The sequence below is a fragment of the Clupea harengus genome, chromosome 22, assembly GCF_900700415.2.
Source record: "Clupea harengus chromosome 22, Ch_v2.0.2, whole genome shotgun sequence".
Classification (NCBI taxonomy): Eukaryota; Metazoa; Chordata; class Actinopteri; order Clupeiformes; family Clupeidae; genus Clupea; species Clupea harengus.
The window spans coordinates 2,778,054-2,787,251 of record NC_045173.1 but is presented as its reverse complement, the minus strand read 5'-3'; the positions used below and the strand labels follow the sequence as shown (position 1 = coordinate 2,787,251).

The 9,198-nt window shown below is 42.5% G+C and overlaps 2 protein-coding genes across 3 annotated transcripts in view; one reads left to right on the top strand and one right to left on the bottom strand.

Annotated features, from left to right (window-relative positions):
• The first annotated feature begins 3,827 nt into the window (after nucleotides 1-3,827).
• LOC105903878 (5-hydroxytryptamine receptor 4) lies at nucleotides 3,828-5,880 on the top strand. Of its 2 annotated transcripts, none has more exons than XM_031560192.2 (2): nucleotides 3,828-3,984; nucleotides 4,368-5,880. In XM_031560192.2, exons 1-2 carry the CDS (start codon nucleotides 3,963-3,965, stop codon nucleotides 5,438-5,440), a joined length of 1,095 nt encoding a protein of 364 aa, XP_031416052.1. In that variant the 5' UTR covers nucleotides 3,828-3,962; the 3' UTR covers nucleotides 5,441-5,880. The 2 variants fall into 2 exon arrangements, with proteins under 2 accessions (XP_031416052.1, XP_031416053.1); XM_031560193.2 differs by having other exon boundaries at nucleotides 3,828-4,156.
• A 2,708-nt stretch (nucleotides 5,881-8,588) lies between these two features.
• The window catches only part of adra1d (adrenoceptor alpha 1D), a 15,586-nt gene continuing 14,976 nt past the window's right edge, over nucleotides 8,589-9,198 (bottom strand). Inside the window, exon 2 of the mRNA XM_012831770.3 lies at nucleotides 8,589-9,198. This exon is cut by the window's right edge and continues 799 nt beyond it. The gene's annotated coding sequence lies outside the window, so the exon portion shown is untranslated.

Here is a 9,198-nt window from a genome sequence, read left to right as displayed (position 1 = left end):
ATGATGGGTGAATAACATGTAGATTAAATAATTAGGTAAATAAATAAATGAAAGAAAACAGAGCAAATGGCTTTAATAAATAAGCAAATCAGGGCTATTCAGCTTCTGTGAGCAATGTTTAATTATATTCTTGATTAATTTAACAAATCACTGCCATCCATCTCCTCACTTGTTATTCAAAAGCCCAGATGTGTGTTGAATGAATGCTGGGTCAGGAGACATTACTCAGCCAGTGGATGTTCCTTTCATGTCCGGTTTCATTAGCAGTCCCCCATGCCTCATCAAAGCACCTCTTCACTGGTGGGGCTGATGATCCTTTGGCTGAAGCGAAAGGTATTTTAAAAGCATGTAAGATATACTGAAAGAAATGAGAGGAATTGGAGTGGATCTTGTGCTAGGAGAGAGAGCTGTGAAAGCAATGGAACGCTCAGAATCCTGGGAAGTCTAGGCCAGCGGTGTGTTGAACCAGCTGAACAACATTCACTTTGCATGGGGTCAGTGATGGGGTCACAAGAACCTGATTCTCACCATATCTCGCCAAATATGCAAATACAAACTGACTTTTGCCTGTGTGCAGCAGGTTGGTGTAGACAGGTCACTCTTATTTTTTAGGTATTCCTTCCTAATTCCTAAATTAATTTTAGACCATATAGTTATAATTTTTATTTAAATTATGTATTTAATATTTTAATATTTAATATTCAAACTAGACTACTGTATACTGTACAGGTAAAATCAACCATCAAAAGGGAATCCCAACAGTGATCAAAAGCTGCTTTCAAACGTATCTGAGTGAATCCCATGCAATTATTTTTGGTTAATAAAATACATGTTACATCGCAAAAGTCCAAAAGGCGTATAACATGACATTGCCCAGGTTTGCTTCACGCTGAACAGGACGTTTGATGGTTACATTAGCGATGCGGACCAACTAATTCAACGTTCTCCGCGGATGAGCGGAACAGAGCTTCATCTGCATCACAATGCCCAATCATGCACGCCCCTCATCCCACCCCTCCAGAAACTCCATCAAGAGGACTGGTTCAGCTGTAATTAATGGAGCCAGGCTAATAGTGCCATACACATTCACCAACAATTACACACACACATGCACACACACACACACACACACACACACACACACACACACACACACACACACACACACACACACACACACACACACACACACACACACACACGCACACACACAAGCATCTCCTCTCCTTGCCAGCATCCAACCACCATTCTGTGGATAGAACAGCATCAGACAGGTTACCTCTTCTATATGGGGTCACAGATGATGGAGAAGGAGGAGACCTGTCACATTTTTGGGGAAATGAAGCATCTGGACACTCCTTGATGCTGTGAGGTGAGTACATCTCGGCTCGTCCTGTCGCCATCTCTTTATGACAGATGGATACACACTTACTAACATTAAGAACTGAGTGACAAATTCATTGAAAATGTCTCTGAAAATAAGTGCAGTCCTTTTTGAAAGAAAATTCAAATGCTGTCATTCGAAATCATTTTTATTTAGCTTCTTTTCCAAAAAAAATATCCATGTGATAATTTTCCTGTCTGTGCTCTATAGAAACTCGAAGTGAGTTCAATTTTGTTATTCATGGCTTCACACATTTGAAATGACTCTGAATTATAGTTCTCCATCATACAACTGTGAGGTTCTTTTTATTTAAGGCTATATGTCTTAGATATAGTGCAAGTGGATATCCATGACAGATTGATGCACTACTACTTCAGCAAAGCTACTTGGAGAGTAAGAACTAAACATACTTTCTGTCTCCTGGCAAAACAAATAGCTTAAGTGCCTCCAACGATCCATTTACTTCTGCAACTGGAGAAGGTGAATCTGGGGAAGAATACAATGCAGTTGCTGTAGAAACTAAGCCCTTCTGGTCTGAGTACAGATTAAAGGGATAAATCTATTTGTATTGAAGATGAAGCCAAATAAATGAAACAGATTTAACTCTGCTTCCAAACAAAGCAAATCAATTTTTTTTATAAATCTGCAATTTAGTGCAATTTCAGTCAAACATATTCTCCAGAACACTCAGATGAAGATACACAGACACATAAATTGCAGTAGAGAACATTGTGTCTGAGGTCACCCCTCTGTGTGTCTTTACCGCCTGTCACTAACAAGCTCCTGCTGTGTCTGAGTGGTCAGATGTAGGGGACTGGAACAGGAACCAAGGATGAACAGTTTGTGTGTGTGTGTGTGTGTATCTGTGTGTGTGTGTGTGTGTGTGTGTGTGTGTGTTTTGTGTAGGTGTATCTCTCTGTGTGTGTGTGTGTGTGTGTGAGTGTGTGTGTGCGTGTGTGTGCGTGTGTGTGCGTGTGTGTGCGTGCGTGCGTGTGTGTTTGTGTAGGTGTATCTCTCTGTGTGTGTGTGTGTGTGTGTGCGTGTGTGTGTGTGTGTGTGCATGCGTGTGTGTTTGTGCGTCTGTGTGTGTGTATCTCTCTCTCTGTGTGTGTGTGTGTAAGAGAGAGAGAGAGAGAGAGTCTGTGTGCATCTGTATGTGTAACAGGGCCAATTTTCTAATGACCTAAAATATGTTATCCCTTGTCTGCTTTGTTCAAACTCATACCCAAAGTGGTTCCAGCTTAAATCTCGTCCAAGTCTCGGCTCTGTGCAAGCTCCACTGCCTTCAATTAGACAATGCATTCCAGCATACCTGAGTTCTCCGAGAATGTGACAGCTGTGTGGATGGAACCTCTATCTTTTAGTCATGTTTCAGATCATTTTTAGATGAGGTTGGTAACTATATTAATGTCAGTGTCTAATTACTAATTACTAATGCAGAATCATACTGGGAGGCAATCATATGGTTATTTTCTATGGCCATCAAGATAAACTAATGTGACCATTTTCATTTCTGGCCTAAATTAATTGTATATGAATCTAAGCAATTCGTCTTAGTAAACATGTAAGAGGACACAGAGAAAGCAGGAGGACTTTCCACTTCGCCACTTCAAGTCAGGAAGACCAATTCTTCACATCCAAATCACCCTGAGGAAAAGGCTAATGCCCTGTTCCATACCTTCCTAAAACAAGCAGACACCCCATCATCTCTACCTCTGAAAGGCAACATGACTGAAACCTGAGTGCTGAGATGAGTGATCACATGCAGCCCGTCTGAGGGAGCGGTGGAGAGCATCACAGCACAGTCCCAATGGCATTAATTAAGATTCAAATGGTACTGAAGTAAGACCGTTTGTTTCACGCTTATGCTTCTGATTTTTGTTTTCTTTCTCTGTCACACTTGGCTCCGGTTACCTCACCTCCGCCTGGCCTTGTCTTGACATCTCGTCACAGGCTGAATGGCAGAGCTGTCACTCATCCAGCGCCACATACAGAGCAAAATTTCAGTTTCAGCCATGTTGGATTTGATTATTGTTTACTAACCAAAGATCCACCAAAAAAATACAATTGTGCCAATATATTTATATTTACATTTATTTCTGGATTGATTTATACGAAAGGTCAGATATACTTCTTAATTTTGCTTAACCAGTTAAACTAATGAACACAACTTCATTATTATTCTACCAACTACTTTAGCCATTAAAACCGAATTTCCTTAATAAATGTTAGATGAACGTTAATGACATGAGCTGCCTCAGTGGTTACAGTGGTGTCTTTAGAACGCTCTAAAAAGCTTCAAGAAGAGAAATAACAGAAGGATCCTGGTGAGCTGGTGCATCAGTGCCAAACTGCAATATGGTGATGCTATTAAATGTGCCACACCTCAGGTTTGGGGAAAACAGCCTGACACCTGGTCCATATCAGCATTACTAATGACAAGCACACTCAGTGGATTGGTCCTTTTGGGGCCCACAAAGAAACCCCAGTGAAAAACAGGACGGAGTCCAGATTGAGTGTTTTCCTGTTGTTTCACGGATTCCCAGACTGGCTGGATCCAAACCACTGCCTACTGAAAATGCCCCGAGGAATCATCCGAGGTGACATATGTTTGATTGTTTCGCTCGTGCTCTGACGCTTGGAGCGAAAAGCGCTCTTGTTTCTGGAGGGTTTGAGTGCCCTGCTGATAAACTCTCAGCAGTCTGCTTTTCCTCACTAGACTGACTAGATCTTTGCCAAGATAAAGCCTCACAACATGTGTTACGTAACATGGTGAGTCTCAACCTTCTGATCTCACCAAATACTGAAGCCAACCAAATCACTTTGCCCAGGCATGTTTTTTCCTTAACTGGGATGCATCAAGTCAGGAACACGATAGATTCAGAACTTACTTTCCTTTCATAATGCAATTTCTAAAAAAATAAAAATGCTATCATGATCATAATATGTGAATTTGTGTTTCTGTGTTTCTATCTTCTCTCAGGTTCAAAAGACGCCGAGATGAACGCTTCCTGGCTGGATGAGTCCAACGCCTCTGTGACGGGTGTCATAGAGTCCTGCGCCATCTTGAGAAACCCCGGCACACGTGTCGCCCTCTACACCTTCTTCTTAGCTGGCATCGTCTGCACAGTGGTGGGGAACTTCCTGGTGGTGCTCGCCATAGCGTACTTCAAGCAGCTTCAGTCTCCCACCAACTGCTTTGTGATGTCCCTGGCGGTGGCGGACTTCCTGGTGGGGCTGGTGGTGATGCCCTACAGCATGGTGCGGACGGTGGAGGGCTGTTGGCACTTCAGCGCCACCTTCTGCCAGCTGCACTCCAGCCTGGATGTCATGCTGTGCACCGCCTCCATCTTTCACCTCAGCTGCATCGCCTTCGACCGCTACTACGCCGTCTGCAACCCCCTGGTCTACTCCTTCAAGATGTCCCGCGCCCGCGTGGCCCTGCTCATCGTGGTGTGCTGGGCCGTCCCGCTGCTCATCTCCTTCGGGCCCATCCTCCTGGGCCTCCACAAGGCCGGGGTGGCCATCCCACTGCCCGAGAACATGTGCGTCTTCCTGGTGAACCGCATCTATGCTGTCATGGCCTCCATGGTGGCCTTCTATCTCCCCATGGCCATCATGTTGGTGGCCTACTGGAAGATCTACAAGGCGGCCAAGCGCCAGGCCATGCAGATCAGCGCCATGGAGTCCCAGATGGCAGCGGGGGTGGGCAAAGACTCCAGTAAGAAGCAGCGGCACCGCAACTCCTTGAGGAGGGAGAGGAAGGCAGCAAAGACCCTGGGCATCATCATGGGGGTCTTCCTGCTGTTCTGGCTGCCCTTTTTCACCGTCAACATCGTGGACCCGTTCATAGACTACAGCACTGCAGGGGTGGTCTGGGACGTGTTCCTGTGGCTGGGCTACGTGAACTCCTCCCTGAACCCATTCCTCTATGGGCTCTTCAACAGGTCCTTCCGCAGGGCCTTCTTCCTGATCATGGGCTGCAGGATCTGCCTGCCTGGCTCCAATCCCAGTATGGATCTCTCCCATTCCAAAAGAGACGGGAATGACAATTAGTAGATGCAGCCGCTATCAGGGCAGCATGGCTATTCAGTTTTGTATTCAGAGGATGTGTTCTTGCTGGTCTTGCCGGTCTTGGTTACTTAGTCAGTTGTAACTGACTTACAGTTGTAATCATAGAATGGTAAAGATTTAGGTGTCAAGGTCATGAATAGCTTTTCTCTTCAGGCACAAAGGCAGTGTCCTGCGCAAATGGATTTACTTTACAAATGACACAAGCGATGTAATAATCACAAATCCGTTGTTCAGAACAACTGTGGTTATGAAAATAAGCTGTCTCCCCAAACCTTCAAATAGTCTGGTTTGAAGCGGTGCAAGAAACTAAGTGTGCATAAATATTATAATTTGATGGTGGATTTCATGTCTAAATGTAAATTCTTTCTTGCTACATTTGTGTTTTGTTTTTTTTGTGTAAATAAATAAAATGTCATAACATGGTTTTCTTTCCTTTCACAAAGTCTTAATACTCCAGAAATAAACTGCATTAGTTTCTGACTGTTTATCATTGGCTTCATCATAGAATTTCCTCTCTCCATTGAGGGCACAAATGTAAACCTTAACACAGTGGACCAAGTGTTAAAGCACCATCAAGTGATCACCTGTGCTCACGGGATAACAGAGGACTAGACTTCTGACCATAAAATCATGAAGGGTTGAAGTTTTAACATGTTATTAAGTATGACTGGTGTAGAATTGCACTTTACATTTTCTTTCTGTTTTTTTCACCACCCAACACATTTGTTTGCCATGTTTATCAGGATTATGTGTCAGACTCCATTTTGGTGGCAGGAAGAGATGATAATGGCCAGGTGAAATGACTAGACACTGATTGTACAGGTGGAATGACTAGACACTGATTGTACAGGTGGAATGACTAGACACTGATTGTACAGGTGGAATGACTAGACACTGATTGTACAGACATGTAACTTGACATTCCCCCAGTGTCCTTTTCATGTCATTGGGTAAGAACATGTGCTATGGGCTGTCCATAGTAATCATTTAAGTAAACATAAATGCAAATGGTAGCCCTAGACTGTCATATGCCTTTTGCAGTCTATATTTTGTGCAGTGATGTTAATATGAAATGAATACTATGTGAACTCATTTTGTGAAGGCTTTGTGTTGAGGGTGGTTGTGAATGTAATCTATAATCTTGTTTAGGACATGAACTATTAGGTTTAGCACTTGATTTGAGACCTCATCATCAGGACTTTGTTCCACCTATATTACTTGCTTTGTTTAGCAGTGGGCATGTCAGTAATAGTATCCCTACACTGAGCAAGTTTGAATAAAAGCAGTCTCAATGTATAGCTAACAAACTACCTTTTAAATAAATGTCTTTAGGAGAACCATATGTTGTGTCAATAACCAAGTGTCAACAAAAAATTACAAAAATTAAAAATGTAAAACATCAACTTTTAATTGCATTTGTGACATGTGTATTGTTGTGTTTCTACGCAGCCTATGGACACATAACACACATAACACTATACGCAGCCTATGGACACATAACACACATAACACTATACGCAGCCTATGGACACATAACACTCCATGTGATCACATGAGAGCCCTGCTGTGCACGTGGTCTAGAGGTGCCTCCCATTGCACGCTCCGACGGGCAGCTTTCTCCTGTGTGCGTGCTGGCCTTCAGACAACATTAGAGAGGTGAAACAGTTCTGTAAAAATAGAATTTGACACACTGCCTTCTTATTCATGCTTATGAAATGATTTTGGTCTAAAACTGGAAGGACAGGGTCAAACACTGGCACCAGCCAGTCCAGTCGACTGGAATAATGAGGGAGGAATTGGAGAGAGAGAGAGAGAGAGAGAGAGAGAGAGAGAGAGAGAGAGAGAGTAGGGGGAGAAAAAAAAAGATAGATTCAGAGAACAGGAAAGAGAAGGGGGGGTTGAGAGAGAGAGAGAGAGAGAGAGAGAGAGTAGTTGAGATGACAAAATAAAAGAGAAGGAGACAGACAGAGAAAAGGTTGTTTGTATTTTGGTCATGCACAAAGACAGTGAAGTGAATCACAGTGTTCTGCCCCTCGCCAAATCAGTTCTCCAACAGAACTGCTCCATGGGTGTGTGTTCGCACTCTCTGGTTCCAGTGTGCTTAGTTGACCCCAGCAGCACACTACAGGAAATGGACTGACATGCACCCTGCTGTGTTCCTGTTTTTTGGACACAAGCTCGACAGGAAGTCTTCGTGAGGAGTATAAACACATGTAGTTTTGACCCATCAAGTTCACTTATGGTTATGATGATGAAAGAACCCAAAGCAGAGACAAGATGACTCTTATGGGAGAGAACGGAACAAAAGGTCCAGGCTTCTGACAAGCCATGTTTTTAGATTGATTCATTTAAGATTATTCTTATTCTCAGGATGCTTCATTAGGCAGAAAAGGCACTACTCTTAAAATGTGATATGAGAGAAATTGAGCAAGAACCATGATAATGCACTTAGATTTTAGCTGATTTTAGCTGAGGCCCTAAGGTGCTAGAAAAACCATTAAGGATTAGAATAGTGGCCAAATTGCTGACTAATGGAATATAAACAACAAAATAAATGGTTGACTTTAAGGTTCTTAAGAACAACCTAAGAGAATAGTTCTAAATCACCTTATGGCCATTTCCAGTGTAGAAAAGTTCATTTCTGGAAACTTCAGCTCTCCCCCTGCCAAAACTTCAAACCGGCATGAAGACCTTTCTCAAAGCTTTCATGTCAGCTGAATATGGAACTGTCAGCATTGAGGGCATTTGAACCATTCCTGGCATCATGGGGAGTTATGAACAGGATTAACAGCACTCATCTGATTCAGCCTACTTTAAGGCTTTGGCTACATAGTTCAACAACATATGTAGATGGGCCCCATAATGTGAAAGTGGACGCTTTCATCAATGCAGATATTTAATTTCCTCATCCTTCATGTGTAAGCAATAATAATGTCATATGACATAGACCCAGGGGACACAGTTGACACTGTTGATTTCTTACATGTGTCAAAAATAATTCAGTAGAATAATGTAATCCACTGTGCAATGTGATGTTACAAGAAATGCTAAAATACGCCAAGATCAAGTGGCAAAATACTACTGACATCTACTGGGGATATCAGGTACTGGGTAGACAGAAACTAAACAGAACATTTGGACTTATTTATTTCACTTTATATCAGACACTGCCAGACATCACCACATTAGCATATACAAAGAGAAAGCTTCCTTTAACTACTTGATATAACTGAGGAGTAACTGATGCGAGAACTGAGTCTGCTGATCAGCTGCCACACCCACACACTCCTAATTCCGTCTCAGTGGAACTCTGGACACATTCCAATAGGACATAGTCTGTGTTGAAGCATCCTACAAGAGTCCGTTTTGTAAGTGTGACAAGTTTTGCTTTGTCTGTATTTCTGACTCACAGAAAGTCAAATAAGAGTCAAACAAGAGACAAATAAGAGTTTGCTGTTTGTGTTTGTGTTTGTTTTTGTTTTTGTTTTTGTTTTTTAAAGGGTTTGCTTTGTGTGGAAAGACAGGATATGCAATTCCACTCCGTCAAATGTGCTGATCAGTGTTGCAACTTGTTGGTTTGAAGGCCAAGAGTCTTTGTCTCTAGATCAAGTGGTGACATTTTCCATATCTTGGACACACTGTAGACACACAGTGTGAATTGGTAATTGAATTAAAAAACATTCAGTTTTTTTTTCATTTCAACACATTCCAACCCCCCTCTATTCCCTCATAAACATGAA

Coding starts and splice junctions, on each gene's coding strand:
- LOC105903878 (XM_031560192.2), top strand. CDS start 3,963: ATGCCCCGAGGAATCATCCGAG. Junction 3,985..4,367: donor GCCCCGAGGAATCATCCGAG/GTGACATATGTT, acceptor ATCTTCTCTCAG/GTTCAAAAGACGCCGAGATG.